The sequence below is a fragment of the Petromyzon marinus genome, chromosome 52, assembly GCF_048934315.1.
Source record: "Petromyzon marinus isolate PM22_M1 ecotype Great Lakes invasive population chromosome 52, UKy_Petmar_22M1.pri1.0, whole genome shotgun sequence".
In the NCBI taxonomy this organism is placed as follows: domain Eukaryota; kingdom Metazoa; phylum Chordata; class Hyperoartia; order Petromyzontiformes; family Petromyzontidae; genus Petromyzon; species Petromyzon marinus.
In genome coordinates, this window is record NC_133718.1 from 4,585,929 (window position 1) to 4,603,280 (window position 17,352).

A 17,352-nucleotide genomic window follows, 5' to 3' on the forward strand; every position below is an offset into this window, starting at 1 on the left:
GTTCGCACATCGCGCAGTGAATGTGACGAGACTCGAGTTTGACTCCCGACCATGGCCAAACATCACAGGGCATCCCCTACTTGACTGTCTCGCACTCACCGATGTGGTGAAGTATGGTCAAGACCCCTGCAGTCACTCGAGGTCAGTACATTCAACACAATGTAAAAAGAAAAACTTGAACTGAATCGTGACAATTTATTGAATAAGATAAAATAACGCCCCCCTCACGACTGACACAGACAGGGCTTCATCCAGCAGTGGATTGAAAAGAGGCTGATAATGATGATGATTATTATTTGTTTTTATCGAACGTGAGAATGGTGACTCCACGTAAAAGAATAAACAATTAAGTCAGACTAAACAGCGAGTTTGGGAAACTCAGCATTGTGCTGCGAGCGTTTCTAAAGGCGAGCGCATCGGCAAAGATTTACCGAGCTCTCAATCCACTTTAATCAAGCGGAGCAATTACCCATTAACGGGAATTAAACAGTTACCGCGGCCAACGTTAGTATGGGAAAAGCTTCCCCCCCAATTCAATACATTTCACTCGGTACTGGGCAAGAGCTGCATTTTAAACGAACAACAACAACAACAATGCCACGACGCTGCCTGCAAGGCAACAGCAGCAGCAGCAGGAGGAAGAGACCGCTTGGCTTAAGCGTCTCTCGTCGCCATTGTGCCGTCAGCGTTGCGTAACGAGATTAGGAATCTACTCAGAACTCTCGCGCAGCAGTATGACCCTTAGCAGTCGTAGAGAACGGCCCGCAAAAGCGGACACCAGAGAGATACCCTCTGAGCTCCCTTTAAAGTGACATCTGGATCGCACGGTCAGGGGCACAACTTTTCCACCCACACTGCCCCCGAGCGTAATGTTCGTCGTGTGATGGTCCAACCTGTATATGTTTTTTTTTACATTCTCAAGAGCTGGAATTTAGAAAAATTGCGTGCAGAACCAAATTTAATTGTGGGGTTTTTTTTGTGCGGTTATTGCTGAATGGGCAAAGACCGTCAACTCGCTGCATTTGGGAACCCGGTTCAATCTGCCATGGGCGGCTGAAACCTGGATTCAAACCCATGTCTCTGAGCTCTGAGCCACCCGGCTACCTCACCATGAAGATCTGAGTCTGAGCATTCATTGATCTAACGAAATAAACCATTTAGCTTGGCGAAAAATAGCAAAGCAAAATGTATTAGCGAATACGAAACATCTAAAAGACAATTCAAACAATGCACCTCCTTGAAATCACTTAAAAAAAAAAAAACTATTTGCCCAGGGGCCAGGCGAGAGCAGACAGGCGGGTGGCGAGTGACGCACGCGACTGGCGCAATGAGGTGACACGTCGTTGTTGAGAGATAAACAGGGGACAGAGGTTGTGCAAGTTCAGCCTCCCTTCCTTATTCACGAACTTGCCATCCGCGATTTTGGCTATTCGCGAATCGCATCTGGAAGTCTACACAACTGCGTCGAGAGAGAGAGATAAAGTGATGATGAGAAAGAAAGTGATGATGAGAGATAAAGTGATGAGGTAATATCACTATCCACAACATTTGCTGTTCCAGAACGTATCCCTCGCAAATAACGAGGGAATACTGTACATGTCAATACAATGCTGGATGACAGCTTCCCCACACCGTACAGGTGAGGTTTTTTTTAAATTATTAAACCCGTAAAAATTCAAATACACGCGGGACGGGACGTTGCTGTGGTGTGTTCGATTCGATCTCCCGGCGCGGCAGTTGAAACGACGGGGGTCGAGTTTCTTGCGCCCCCCGCGCCCACCCCCCCCCCCCCCCCCAACGCCATCCCACCAATCTCTGTACTACTTGGCAGCTGAAATTATTACACCAAAGAGAGTCGATTGAAAGGTCGCGCGTTGGTGGGGTAGAGCGTGGATACTCCCACCTCTTGCACGACGTCTGGCCAGCGTGGAAGAGTAGGCCAAAGAGGAGGGGGTCGGCAACCAATATAACAAGAAGAGCCATTTTTTTCTATTTGCATCTGAATACGAGACGGTGACCATTCATAAATAATGTCACGAAGCGGTCCTCAAAGAGCTGAACGCGGCTCTGGAGTCGAAGGAGGCCGGCCCCTGCTCTCGAGAAGCTCTCGAGAGCTCCCTGCAGCAGAGCCCCTTCCACCAGCAGTGGCATGAGCAAGACATTTCAGGGCTACGGGATTTGGCTGTTACATGCGGGGGGTGGGGGGGGGGGAAGACACGGCGTACGTTCCGACTTTCGCGCTCACCTCCGGTGGAGTGGGGAGCCAGCGCCTCGAAGAGGTCGAAGGTGGAGGACGACCCATCGGGCATGAGCACCGTCTTGCGGAGGCCATGCGGCTGCGGGCAGCTCACGCGGCCCATCTTCCCGTACAGCACGGTCTGCACGTGCCCGCTCTTGCCCCAAAGCAGGGGAGGCACATACCTGCTCGTGCACGCACACACAAAGACAAAGATCCCCCCCCGTATAGCTTTAACAAACCGTTAGGGCGAGTGCTGTTTGCGAGCAGCACCTATGGAGGCCGGCACGGCACACGAAGGGGTGGGGCGGGCAGCACCACGCCCGGCCGCCTTTGTCTCCCCAGTGGAAATGTTTTTATATGCTGCAACCAGGTACTCATTTGAGGCTGATTCGACCTAGGGGAAGCCCAGGACCAGTTCAGCTAATCGTCACTGGTGTTGGCTGTGCAGTCACAGGACAGACACCTGGGCCTGTCCTGTCACTTCCTTCCAGCGAGCCTCCCACACTTTGTGATAGCCTCAAAGTGCACGTAGCCTGGCACAAGCGCCGTGGCGATTTCACCGCTACTTGGTGGTGCATGGCGGCAGTCGTTGTTTAACAGTCCAGTGGCATCCAGTGCCATGAATCATCATCATGGCCAAGGACCCCCTTAGGTCAATTCGACATTAAGTGAATATCATTAAAATAATAACGATTACAAACGCTTCTATCAAACTACTGCTGGAGGAAGGACTCCCACAGCCGACACGGTGTGGGTGTTCATTGGACCATACTTGACCACGCTGCTGCGGTGGGGTTACCCCGGTTCTACGATAAAAAAAATACACCCCATCTCCATTGCCAAGCAATGGGGATGGGGCAGTGTTTTGGAACTTAATCAAAAACACAAGTTCTAGTTTATCCCTTATGCCTGAACGGACTTTCAACCTCGTCTCAATGGACTCGGAAATGAAAGGACAGTGAACCGAGGATGCCCCAAGCACACGGCGGCAGGTCCTGCATTTGATTCCACACACAGCGGAGAGAGGGGAGATGTATTTGTGGTTCTTTCGGTAAAGTCACGTAGAATTGAAACAATAAAAATATAAAACAATACAATTCTCACGACGTGTCGACTGCAACACAAGCAATCATCATCAGGTGTGAAAACCACAGCAAGAAAATTTGAAAAAAAAAGTGGCGGTTTTTTTTCTTGCTGTGGTTTTCACACCTGATGATGATTGCTTGTGTTGCAGTCGAAACGTCGTGAGAATTGTATTGTTTTATATTTTTCTTATTTTATTGTTTCCCTTCTACGTGACTTTACCGAAAGAACCAAGAATATGAATCCCTACAGTCACGAAAGCTTTAAATCAAAATTTAGAGGGGAGGTGGTGAACATTTAACGGTCGGGCGATCTTTCATTAATTAAGTCGTCCATGTCTGCGAGCCGACACTGTGTGCTGGCCAGGGGTGAGCGGCGGGCGGCAAGGCGGGCTACGCCCTTGTTGTATTTACGGCACAGAGGAAAACAAGGGGGCCATTTTCAGCCTTGGCAATAAGGGCGCAAGCTCTCTCTCCCTCTCGGGTTGACCGTCCCCCCCGGAACCGCACGACGTTAAATATTTAAAACGCTCGCCAAATCCCTGGCTCTGTTGTTAGGTACGGAACGCGCCCGAATCGCCGCGCGCCTGCCCTTCTTCCTGGCTTTCCTGTGACCCGCAACAGCAGAAGCTCGCCGTGGCACCGACAAGGAAGCAGAGTCAAAAAGTAAATGTCATGTGTTTGCAAGATGTGGGGGGGGGAGGGGGGAAATATATCGCACTTTTCAACGTGCGTTTGCCTTCGGAAGTATTTAATTAAATGTGTGATTGGCAATGTGGGAAGCAGATGGGCAGCTGTCACGGAAAAACACGAAATATATTGGCATATTTTCAACAGGTTGCTGCCAGGCCTAAGCACGTTTGCATATTTTTGAAAATATTCATCTCAGCTCTGATGTGTGTGGTTTGAGTGCCTCCCACTCCCACGTCGCCCCCCCACCACATTGTTTTAGGGGACCAATATACAATTTGTCTGCTTCTCCATAGGGTGGGTCTGTAATAGCAAACAGCTTTGTGCTGCAGCTTCCTTCACCACTCTAGCCCACCCGTACCTTGATTAATAATTATAACAAGTCTTTTGCCCGTCCGAGGACGGGTGTATTGCAGTAAATCTGAAACTTGCAAGCGAAAAGCAGAGCGCGACGTGATATATTCGTTGCATCCATTCGTGTGCAATTTATAAGGCTTATTTAATTTAAAGGTTCTAATCCCCTGTTCATCATGACGTCCCTTTTACTTCGATGTCTCAAGAGCGTTACGGAGATCGCGTGACGTGAGGGTTCTGTCTTTGTAGTGAGGGTTGTGAGTTGACGCCGAGGAGGGGGGAGGAGGCTCCTCGCCCCCCCATGTAGAGTGACGTCACCTGTTCATGATTATTAATGAGGGGGGGTGTCCATTTGGAGGACGTCACTTGTTCATGATTATTAATGAGGGGGGCTGTTTGATGTGGAGTGACGTCACCTGCTCATGATTATTAATGAGGGGGGCTGGTCGACGTGGAGTTGCGTCACGCACGGGACACAGACATTCTTGGCTCATTATAATAGTAAATTGCCAATTGTTGAGATTCAACAAAGGCGGTACATGGACGCAGAGAAACGGTGAACATTGTACGCGTTTACCTGTGTACATTACGCTTTGATTTTTTTAATTGGACTAGCAGACCTGCCCACGTGCACATTTACACAATGTAGGAGGCGATGCGTCAATGCTCTCCCGTGGTTCGAATTGTCATTAAAGCTGTTCCCGTGAACACCCCGATACACTCGTTAACTTTCTTTCGGATCTGCAAGTGGTTCCTGAGAACGAGGTAACACGTGTATCGCCCATAGGGCACGGTCTGGAAGGTCAGGGAGAATCCCACGAATAGCCACATTTCCGAAATTATACAAAGCCGTAATGCGTTTTCTCAACATGTTTACAGTGATCACAGCCGCAAAATAAAACCAATTCCCTTTCTCATGAACGTCGTTTCAAGTCATGTTACATTGTCAAAGACCTGTCAACGTCTCCCATTGCCAATAACAAGGGGAAATTGCCAAGTTAATTGTGCTAATTTAATGCAATTTGGCTCTTTGTAATCATTACAGCCCAGTTACCGCCTCTAAACTGGGAATGCAATTCTCGGACAGAGCCGTGGGTCCAAGAGACCTGGCACAATGTAGTTGTTGGAACAAGCATTACAGGCTGTTTTGCGTGACCTTATACAAGACATTTAAGATCCTTTAGTCCTAGTCTCACACATTTTGAGATGAGTGAATGGCTCAGAACTGTATTTCTATCAGCCGGTAAGGCCCGTAAGAGGTAGCTAGCCAGCTCTGTTACAAGGACGACCACAGTGGAAGACTCGTCGGCAGTGGGCGGCAGTTTGAGAACATCTGCAGGAAGAGAATGTGCCAACCAACAACAGAAAACACCAACATTATTTACAATAAATCTGAACTCTTTGTAGCTTCAATTTTTGTTTTCCAAAATCAGGAGGGACAAGGCTTTTTATTTCTCTATTTTTATGGAAGCCCCACTGAGCTAGAGCTCTTTTTTCAGAAGCGAACTGGCTATGACAAATGACAGCGCAAAGAAGCGGCGATCACGTGGAAACTCACAGCTGCCAAATGCTCGAAACGCTTGATGTTGATTCTAAATGCGGACAGAAAAACTGGAGGACCCAGAGAAAAATCCCCGGGGAGAACATGCAAACTCCACATATACAGGCATCAGGGTTGGGATCGAACCCACGACCTCCTGTATACCAGGCGAGGTTGTTAACATCGCGCCACCGTGGCACCCTGCCTCTGTAACTCTATCGCCAAGTCATACCTGGAATGCTCTTGACAATAAAATCTTTAAAATAAAATGTAAAAATATTGTGGGTGAGCATGCTTCTGAGCTGGATTCATTAATCAATAGCTCCTCGAGTTTTAATTGTATAGTATACGCAAAAATGATTTTAAAAAATCACATTTCATTGTATCTTATTTCAGAAGGTGATGGGTGTGGCCCTGCAATTGCTTGCTCAAACACATCACTGCTAGCAAAAGGGCCTCCGGTAGAGGAAGCTTAAGTGGGACTCTCGAGAAGGTATGTGGCCTACTCTTCCACGCTGGTCAAAACGTCTTGGGAATAGGTGGGACTACCCACATTTCACCCCACCACACGCGACCAGCCCACCGACTCGCCGCGTTGCACCCATTTGAACTGCCGGGCGGACAGAGGCGGTGCGAAGGGGGAGTTGAGAAACTGGCCCCAATGTTTCAACTGCCGTGCCAGGAGGTGGGATGGAACCAGTGACCTCCGGACCGCAGGCCCAACGTGTGAACCATTACCCTAGGGCAACGGTCGAAGAGTGAATGGCATTAAATGAGACGGTGCCACCATCTCGCGTAATGTGCCCAATTACGCGAGCCCCGGAGAGAATCGTTAAAGGACTTTCTCACGCCGGGCTAATGGGTTTCAAAACCCACCACCTAACCACCCCCCACCTAACCTCCCCCCAATTCCCCCCACCTAACCTCCCCCCCCTCCCACCACTGTGTGGGGACACCACCGCAGAAAAAACATCGCAAGCCCATACGTGCATACATAACATCCTGGGCTCTGAATGGCCGTACGGCAGCAGTCCGGGCAAATGCCTGGTCGGCCGGTCCATTCCGAGGGCCGGCGGGCCGGTCTGTGTGGGAAAATTGCAAGTGTGGTCATGTGAGATTATTTTAAAATAATGTTTGCAAGAGAATATATATATTTTTATACGTATAATTTTTTTTAGTTAAAATATGTTATTACCTCTAATGTGTAATGCTTCATTGCTTATTTATGCTCTCAGTTGGTATAAAGTCCCATATTTGGCAGCCCCAAAGATTCTTCCTCACCGGCCCCATTTGTTTTTTGGACCCAGCCAAAATGGGCCAATGGGATCGCACGGCAATTTGGGGCCCGCTGTGTTTACAAATGCCCCGGCCGATTTTTAGCCCCGGTCCATCACCGCATACATCCTGCGCGTACAGTTTGGTACAGTACGACGATGCGGATTATTCGTAAAAGAAAAAACGCCGGCAGGCGTCACTCCGGCACACACTGCCGGGCAAAACCGGATTGGGAATTAGCGGGAGGTCGCGGCCCGTCGTCGCGTTCGGTCAATTGCGCGCATTCGACTGAGGTGGCCGGAGAGCTGGATGTGTTTGTTAAGGGCGACGTACCGAAGGCTGCCTGTGTGTGTGTGTGTGAGACAGCCTCGGTGCGTGTAAGGATGTCGGGACACATTTCATGGGGGGGGGGGAGGGGGTAGTTGAAGTCACTTTGGCCGTGTCGCAAAAGACGAAGAAGTGCGTGGCTTAAAAAGCTTAAGCTCGCATTCAAGCGCTGAGCCGCCACGGTTTGAGAGTTCGGCTTTGAATACTAAAGTTTGATCCGTTTCGTGATTAAATAACGAACACAATAGAAGCGAGCCGATGGTCGTGGCCCAGTCACCAATGACTGTAGGCAAAGGAACTCACGGATCAGTGTGGGTTTCCAATCCGGGTGAGTTCAGCGCAGGAAATTCAACAATTTTTATCCCATTGACAAGCCAAGGCGAGTCCTTTATGTGGGTAAAAGCTGCCAAACTAAATGACGCGAAAGAAGCCTTTCAATGACTTTCCGTGACACAGGGTGGTACACTACGAGCTGGGAGAGCTCCGATGTCGTTGTCTCACAACGTGACGCCGTTAGATTTGCTAAGAATGGTGTTTATCAAGCGCCTGATAGCTGTAAATCAGTCGTGACAGTGAGCGTCACCGTGAGTTATAAACTTGCAAAAACGGCACGGAAGGAATGTGGGTGTTGTTTGTTTTAGGGTTAAGAAGGGGTGCGCTTTGCATTACCATACAAAAACCAGTTACTGGTTTGACGCAAGCGCACAAGTGTGTAGCAATGAAAGGAAGTTTTACTTTAGCAAAGGAGAAATCAAGGTGGCTACCACGGTGTTGTAAGGGTTCGCATACTGGACTTGCGATGCATAAGTCACCGATTCGATTCCATCTCCCGGCGCGGCAGTTAAAACAATTGGCCGTGTTGCTAAAAACACCACTCCCCCACCGCCTTGATCCACCCATAAACCGTCATAAATTAGATCCGCCAAAGTTAGTAGACTGTCAGATCATGTGTGGTGAGATAAAGTGCGGATACCGCCTCTTCTGTGACGACTGACCCAGTGTTGAAGAGTAGGCGAAAATCCTCTCGAGAGGGGGCTCAACAAGAGGTCCCTCGAGTGGAGGAGACCCTTCCTGTCAGTAGTGGTGTGAGTAAGCAATTGCATGGCTCCACCTTCACCTTTTCATGTACACATTTAAATGTACAACCCGTAGCAATCCACCGCCGGATGAAGATCTCAACCCATTGCCATATCGGTGAATTTGGAGTTAATGGAGCGTACTTCACCATGCTGGTCAACTACGGGTTGGTGATGGTGCGGGGTGGGGGGGCCCCCCAGTAGTGGGTCTGACATCGCTCGCCACCGACGTTAGCCGTGTCCGTAAATCGAACTCGGCTTCGCCGGGTTCGCGGCGCCTCGGGCACTAACCGCTGCCCCGCCGACGGTGCTGGGAATCGAATAACGTCACGTGAGCTGACGCTGCACCGAGAGATCGGACAAAAAAAAAATCGGTGGCCGGTCTCGGCAGGAAGGATGAGATACGTTTAAATTTTGCTGCTTGCAACTTCTAGATGTTATTTAAAAGCACGGCACGTCCTCTGCAAAATGCGAGGCTTTTGTTTCCGAGCACAGTGGCCACGTTATCCACCCAGAACTGGTTTTCTTTGGAATCGGGCAATGGCTATTTTGCAAGTGTCTCACACGTAGGTAGGAGAGTGTGTGGAGGGGAGTAGAGTGAGGTGAGAGGGGAGAGGCAAGAGAGTTCGTGGAGGGGAGTAGAGTGAGATGAGAGGGGAGAGGCAAGAGAGTTCGTGGAGGGGAGTAGAGTGAGATGAGAGGGGAGAGGTAGGAGAGTGCGTGGAGTGGAGTAGAGTGAGATGAGAGGGGAGAGGTAGGAGTGTGCGTGGAATGGAGTAGAGTGAGATGAGAGGGGAGAGGTAGGAGAGAGCGTGGAGGGGAGTGGAGTGAGATGAGAGGGGAGAGGTAGGAGAGTGCGTGGAGGGGAGTAGAGTGAGATGAGAGGGGAGAGGCAGGAGAGTTCGTAGAGGAGAGTAGAGTGAGATGAGAGAGGTAGCAGACCCGTTGCGAGTCAAAAAATCCCTTCTCGATTTCCTGCGCTGCCATTAAGCGGTTTATTGGTTCAGTCCACCTGCAAACTTACATGCAGATCTAAAGTGACAGCTAATTCACAGCCAGATCTACAGCGACACAGCAGTGATGTGCTATGCGGGGGCACAATTACCAAGGCGATGACAATATACCGAAGGCTTTATAATGACGACCGATGGAACTACGGTGATAGCGCTGGTGACCGATGACCACGACGACGAGAATAATGATGACTCGCAGATTTCCGAAGGTCAATAAATGGCGACAAGCGATGGACACCGACTCGAAATCGTCCTTTCATCGATGATTGATGAGGATTAAGTGAGCGATGTCAGGGTGGGGGGTGGAGGCTTTGTACGCAAGATGTACATGGCAGGCACAAACATCGGCCTTTGTACCCTACTCCATAACGCTGACAAACGTGTGTGCCACCAAGTCGACATCTACTCAGAAGCAATACAATTTAAACTGTAAATGAGTGACGAAACTCAATACATTCATCAAAATCAGCATGTGGTCTTAAAACAAGGAAATATTAGAATGGGCGACATTTCGGCCAATGGAACTTCTTCATGGCACACAAAAGAAGGGCTATTGCCTGAAACGTCACCTATTTTATATATTTTTCTGTTAACACCACACTGTGATAGTGACGAATGTGTTTTATTTCTTAAGAACTCCTTTTGATGTTTAGTTTGTTGTTCTTACCCCGCACCTCCAATGAGCACGGTTAGCTACGAACGGTGCGAAAGAAGTTCAACGTGCGAACATACACATTGCGCAACCACTTACCAACGAAGCAACAGAATTAGCGAATGACTTGTGTAAGTGAGTGCGGGTTAGAGCCGGAACCTCAAACAAGTGTCGAGGCACAGCGAGATGGGTATCACGAGTCTATGCCGTGATGCAATGCTGCATATACAGCAGTCCCTGTTTATATCTCGCACAAATTACCCAGACATGACTCAAGGGCATGCAGAGATGCGTGTTGCTCATTCAAGTTATTTTTATACAGACTCTCATCACAATTTCTACAGTGCAGCAATTTTACATGAGCAGACTTTCAAATAATTTACTCGTTTATATATGGCTGCAGAGTAGAGGACCCGCAAGACCAAAATTCCAAGCGGTCGGCAACAAATGGCGCTGCCGAGGGTATAACGCGTAAAATTGAATACGCTTATTGAATTGAGCAAAGTTGTTGTCATTATTATAAGAACTTGGGAAAAGAGACAATGGGAGGGAATTCCAAAACAGAGTGAGACATGTAGCAGGAAGTGTTGTGACCTGCAGTGTGGTGGTGGTGGTGGTGGTTTGAACACAGGGCGCCATGGTGGCGAGATGTTAACTACCTCACCTGGTATAGAGGTCATGGGTCCGAATCCCGACCCTGACGCCTTTACATATTTGGAGTTTGCATGTTCTCGCAGTGGTCAAGTGTTTTTTTTTTCTCTGGGTCCTCCGGTTTTTCCCTCCACATTTTTACAATCAACATGCATTTAGGGCATTGGGCTGCTATATTATTGCCGCACGATAAGCCACTTCGTAGAGCTATAATCTGTGAGTCGGGTCGCTTCTGAAGGAGAGCTACATAACTCAGTGGGCCTTATCTAGCAAAATAAGAGTAAAAAAAATTGTATAGTTTAAGCGGTGGTGGTGGTTGAATAACATGCGATGGACGAAGCAAAACAGTGAGTCTGGTAGAACAAGTCCTCAGCACGGGTAAATATTCTATGAGTGCATAGCAACAGTCCGATATGTTTGTATTAATCCAGGTGAGTCACAGCCGAAGCTTATCAGCCCCAGCTGCCTGCCAGCAGGAACATCGTCATTTGTAAACTCATTTACCCAGTCAGGTGGTGCTGTGGCAAACGGCATTTGACCCAGTCATAAAATTGCAAGTCCAAATCCAGGTCGGTGATGTTGACTGAACGCGTTATCCGTCCATTGTCGATAAACCAATAACCATCATCATTTGATCAAGAAGAGACGCTGTGATGTTGAAACCCAATTGTAAATGTTGTGGGTTTACTCTCCAAAACGGCTTTGTGCTGAACTTGTAACGAATTGGCATGTTTTGTTTCCGTGACAAACCTTACTAATTTGGCTGTGTCGGGTGGTGGCGGGTTTAACGACACATTTATATTTACGCGATCAAACCCAAAAACCTCCATTATGGATATTGGTCGCGAAAGCCTGCGCGTTAAACCAACCAAACTGGGTTCCACGGTGGACAGGATGAGGCAACGAGTGGGGTTAATTAACCCATCTGTAAGGACCCTTTGAGTGCTATCCCTACGCGGCATGATGGGTATAACAACTCTCTATATCAAAGAGAGGAATTGGACGAACGTACCACTGTAACAGGACCCGCCCCTCGTGAAAACAAAAATGGCTTGGGACACCCCATCAGCCGTTCCGGGAAAAATGATGTGAACTAAAAAAAATCAGACCCAAAAGAATCAATTCCCCTTAACCCGATCATAGCCTGAAAACAAGGTCACATTAAAAACGGTAATAACAATAATAACACACCATTAACCCAGGGAAAGCCTTAGCAAATATCAAGACACCGTTTAATGAGGTCACGCATTGGAAAGTTTGAGCAATGTCATAAAGAAGTTTGATGTAAAGAGCAATGCGTTTTAAACAGGCCAGGCGACTTCACAAAACGAGTGTGCGCTGCCTTGGTGGACTCGAAAGACAAGACAAATTATTACGATTCGTTTCAGACTTTAGAAACGTGACTCCCTGTCATGAATTCGCCTGCCTAAGCAAACAATCGCACAACAATGGCTCGGAGTGACACGAATATTATATTGTGACACACACACCTTTCGTACAGTATTTCCATTTATTCATTTACACTTCAACTTGTACATCTAACAGGACCCGCAGGTAAAAAGAAAGATATTTGAGCCGTGTTGCTGTACTGCACTGAATGCTCCCTACGGTGTCTGTGAAAGGGATTTTTACCATAACAAGGCTGCTTGTGGCCTATTGCCATTTAAAGACCCATAAATATAATCGGAGGAAATACACTATTTGTTTTAATGTCTGGCCAAAAGACTCTTGTATTTTGTCTATGACAGTATCTGTTCAAATAAAATCCACCGCAAATACGAGGAAACGGCACTCAAAACCCCGCAGAGATATATTCAAGAGCCAACTTGCTGTGCTGCCATCTCCTCCAAGGTCGCAACAAACTCGTAGACCAAGTTAGCCAGCAGATTCTTACGAAATCTCTCTGTGATCCACCATCCCACGCTCCCCAAAGTGCTAGATCAAAGGCATGCACCACCATGCTTCTTAACTGCTAGTTCGTGTGGGTTGTTGAATGGTGTGCCCACCAGCACAGGTTCAGATTTCGCTTGCCACTTACGCTAGCCGCGGCTTTTGTTTACATGCCCAACCTATTTGTCAATCCGCTGATGGATCAGGGCCTCGTCTTGACATGAAGGTGGCTAATTGACCATACTTCACTACATCGGTCAGCGTGGGTTGGTTAAGGCAGGGAGACTAGACGTGGTAGCATAGAAGTGCAGTACAGCAATTGATATTTCTGCAACGCCCTCTGATGACAACGTAGCCCATAACACCTTTGTTAGGCATTTGTGGTCACACATCCAAGCACAATCCAGGCACAATAATGCTGACCTTCTGAGATGGGACGAGATGGTTCTGGGTGCTTTCATCATAAGGGAAACGTTAATGAATGAGTCCTGTATGTAGGCAGAACTTATTTCGCACTGTACGTGACAAAGCATTAAATGGTTTGCTCACGCCACTGCTGGCGGATGGGTCTCCACTTTAGAGGGCTCTAGAAAACCACTCTATAGAGGGTAATTGGCCTACCCTTCCACGCTGCCAAAGACGTATTGCAAGAGTTCATCTAAATTTATAGGTCAGTCTTGATCCTACCGTACCTAACCTGAACCACCAAAAACTGTAACCGCACTCCAAACCCCAACTCGAACCGCTAACATTAGCCATTTAAACCTTCAGGATAACTAGAGGTGTCCCTGAAATATTTCATAAACGAAAGCCCAATTAAGGTCTGTAACTGGATACCCAATCTTCGGGGACAGTATATTTTAATCTCACCTTCCTTGTCCCCCCACTTACCCTCGCTCAGAGGTGGTGCCAGCCCATTGGGAGGCTCGAGGCAGAACTATTTGGGTGGGGGGGGATTATCTTTAAATTAGGAAATAGTGATATGAAAAAAGCTGTCAAAGAAATACTTAAGTCGCGAGAGGAGAGTAATTTTAATAAAAGACAGATGTAGAATACAGATGTAGCGAGTTGCACGCACAGGGGTAGACGCGTTAAGAGATGAGCGTGTTTAATTTGATGTACGTTCACTATCCTGTTCCGTTAATTCATCATCATCATCCAATAATCAATCAACTCCAGATGGAGGCCTCTTCCCCCAAGCCACCACCGCGCGATGCAACGAATCCACGGGGCATCTGCGCAAGTGCCGGGTGTTTATCTCACCGTTCAATAACATCCAAAATTCGAGCTGACATTTCATGCAGGTCCAATGTTTTGTCAGAGACACAGGGCCCCCGTGGAACTGCTTGGGTTCCTCACTAATCATTTGCTCGGTTGGTTTTTTTTTGTCCGAACCGTGCCCAACAAACAGGGCCTGGCGCTAGTCTTGGGCCCTGGCTGGCCCAACCCCAACTTCACAGCGGTGTTCCAACATCACAATCTCTAATAAAGTAATCACAATCTCTCTTTCGGACTGGAGGAATCCGATGAGCTATGAAGCTCTTTGTCACACACAATAGCTCTACTGCCACCGCCCCCCCCCCCCCCCCAAACGCACAATCCAACAGGAGCTAAGAGCCGGAGTTCCTCTCGTACCCACTCACGCACCCATCGCTGCTCCCCACCCCAATGCCCGTCCGTCACTCACTCTTTGGTGAGCAGGGGACACGACTTGAGCAGGTGTCGCGCCAGTGGCGAGTCCTGGAAGAAGAGGTCGGGCGATGCCGTGGGCGACTTGAGATTCAAGCACCGCACCATCACGTACAGCACCGCCGCCACCGCCGCAAGCTTTACGCCGTCGACCATCGCCGGCATCTCCGGCATTGCCGCGCTCACCGAGTGCACGTCCATCGTGCCCTCGGTGTGGAGGGATGACGTTTTGTTTGTAACAAACAAAAAAAACAATCTTAAATTTGTTTTTCCCAACTGCGGCCTAGCACCGACTCTCGGATAGTTAGTCCTACCGGCCGAGGTGATGGGTACACGGTAGAGGTTGCGTGCTTTGCCGGGGGGGGGGGTGGGTGTGATTCGCAGTGTCGGAGCTGGTATTCCAAAAAAAATAATTAAACGACGACGGCCAGTTAGGACATCTACGTTGGGTGCGTCTCCTGATTAATGTTGAGCTACGGTGTTTCGGAGCGTAGCTTTTTATACGACGAGGGAGGTGGGGGGTAGTAACGCGCGCTGGAACCCCACGGGGAGCGAGAGAACCAGCAGCGTCTCGCAAGCTGAGGCGGCACTTGACCACAGACACGGTGGTGGGGGAAGGCGGGGTGGGGGCCAGTCACGTGCGCCGCGCACGCCAATCCGGACGCATTACAACGAGGCTGCGCCCAACTCGTCGCAGGCTCCGCCCAACTCGTCGCAGGCTCCGCTCAACTCGTCACACAGGCTCCGCCCGCTTATCCGTGGCCCTCCGCCCACTTTATCGTAAGCCCCGCCCGCTTCTCCGCAGGACCCCGCCTACTCTGCCACGAAGCCCCCGCCCACTTTCACCGGTCCCCCCCACCCCCTCCAAAGCCGGCGTCACGTGCTTTCCACGTGATCGCACTTTCAATGTCCTGATGATGCTGATGCCACTTGGTTGCTGCTCCTGCTGCTGTGGCTTATCTCGGTGGCGAGATGTTAGCTACCTCGCCTGGTATATAGAGGGCATGGGTTCGATCCCGACTCTTACGCCTGTATATTTGGAGTTTGCATGTTCTCCCCGTGGTCGCGTGGATTTTTATCCAGGTCCTCCGTTTTTTTTTACCTCCACATTTAGAAACATGCGTTTATAGTATTTGGCTACTATAAATTTCCTATTGATAAGCCACTTCATTGGGCTTTCATTTGTGGCCAGGTCGCTTCTGAAAAATACCTATATAGCTCAGTGGGTTTTACCTGCTAAAATAAAAGGTTTTTTTAAAGTGTATAGTTAATAAAATAATTAATAACTCGACACATTCGTCATTAATACTGACTTAAAATATATATAAGCGACGTTTCGGGCAATGGCCCTACTTCGCCATAGCACGGTTGTAGCATTTTGTTTTTGTATATGCAACGACCATGGGTCTTTGCCGAAATCGTCACTTATATGTTTTCTCCTTTAGGGCCAAAGTTTTCTTGTTGAAGAAAGACTTTGAAGGACACGTTTCGTTGTTTCCTACACCGTCCTTGCCAGTGCCCAACTCAAAAAAACGCACGGCTAGCAACAACCCCTGTACCGTACTGCATTGGCATGTTAATCACGGCACGTGTACTACGAACTCGTGCGCGTGTGGGCACTGTTCGTGCGTTCCACTGCTGTCGATAGGATAGGGAAAGGTGTTCTTCGTAAAATTCCGCTCGTGAATCGAGATACACAAAAGCGTCACGAAGATTCGGCGTGAAGATGTCCTTGGTCGTTCAAAAGTGCCAGCTTTGTTTCTCGTGAGACTGCGGTGAGCTGCCCTGCAGGACGGGCAACTTCACGTGAGTGTTGGCAGGCTGGTTGCTTCGCTCACCCATTGACGGACTTTCGCGTTGTATTTCAGATCATCACATCCAACGACTATTTATTTGATCAAAAGACGCGCGTCATCACGATCGTCACAAACCACTACTATTGTTGATGTATTTTGAACACGCTTTTGTGACCAATGTTAGGATTCGTTATTGATTTTTTTTTGTTGTTGTTGCTGGGGTCAGATCGCCGCGTGAGTAAAATGTGTGTCGTGAAACCTCCTCCACCCGACTCGGCCAATTAACAAAGTTGTCACGTGACGAACACACGTGCCAAATGATTCTATTATGTAAGTTTTTCGCGCCGTACGTAGCCAACCGTGCTAATAGGAGGGTACAGGGGAAGGGCAACAAACTAAAACACAAAAAAACAGTTGTAATAAATGTAGTTTTTACGCCTCATGACCCGATTATTGCCGTTTCAGCAACACCAAAGGTGCGTTGGTAGCTCAAACACTTACCAGCAATACATCGGCACGTTCGCTCATCACGCGGTAACTCTGTTCATCAGCTGCGTCAGGTGGCGGAGGGTTTACGACACACTTTACTCACGCGGCAATCGTGCTGTTGATGTATGTGATATATGTTTGTACTATACAGTGCAGCCAAAAAAACGCGTTCATCTGCGATCAGATTTCATTTGGCTACGCTCCATGAAGTCGTGCGTTGCATCAGCTCACCTTCTACAGTATAGTCACGTTCTATTTGCTTCACGGCATTCGATGGTACAGAGGGTATAACAGGCAACGTTTCTTTCCACATTGCTGGCGGATGGGCCTCCACCAAGGGGAGCTCTCGAGAGCCCCTCCAGATGGTGTTTTGGCCTACTCTTCCGTGCTGACTAGACGTCTTGCAAGAGGTGGGCGTACTCACACTTTAAATTACACTCTTTTTTTTATTTGGCCAGGTAAGGCCCACTGAGCTATGTAGCTCTTTGTTAGAAGCGACCTGGCTATTACAAATGATAGCTCAAGGAGTGGCTTATCACGTTGAAATTTAGAGGAGCCAAATACTCTGCGTGTTTCTTCAATGTGGAGG

At 48.6% G+C, this 17,352-nt stretch overlaps 1 protein-coding gene across 1 annotated transcript in view; it reads right to left on the reverse strand.

The window, feature by feature from the left end:
* Window positions 1–15,215, reverse strand: part of ABHD2 (abhydrolase domain containing 2, acylglycerol lipase) — a 39,859-nt gene extending 24,644 nt beyond the window's left edge. Inside the window, exons 1-2 of the mRNA XM_032973965.2 lie at window positions 14,477–15,215; window positions 2,246–2,421 (exon numbers count right to left, since the gene is read on the reverse strand). Of these exons, the coding sequence (XP_032829856.1) occupies window positions 2,246–2,421; window positions 14,477–14,679 (379 nt within the window). The 5' untranslated portion in view covers window positions 14,680–15,215. The remainder of the gene's footprint in view (window positions 1–2,245; window positions 2,422–14,476) is intronic.
* Window positions 15,216–17,352: the final 2,137 nt, after the last annotated feature.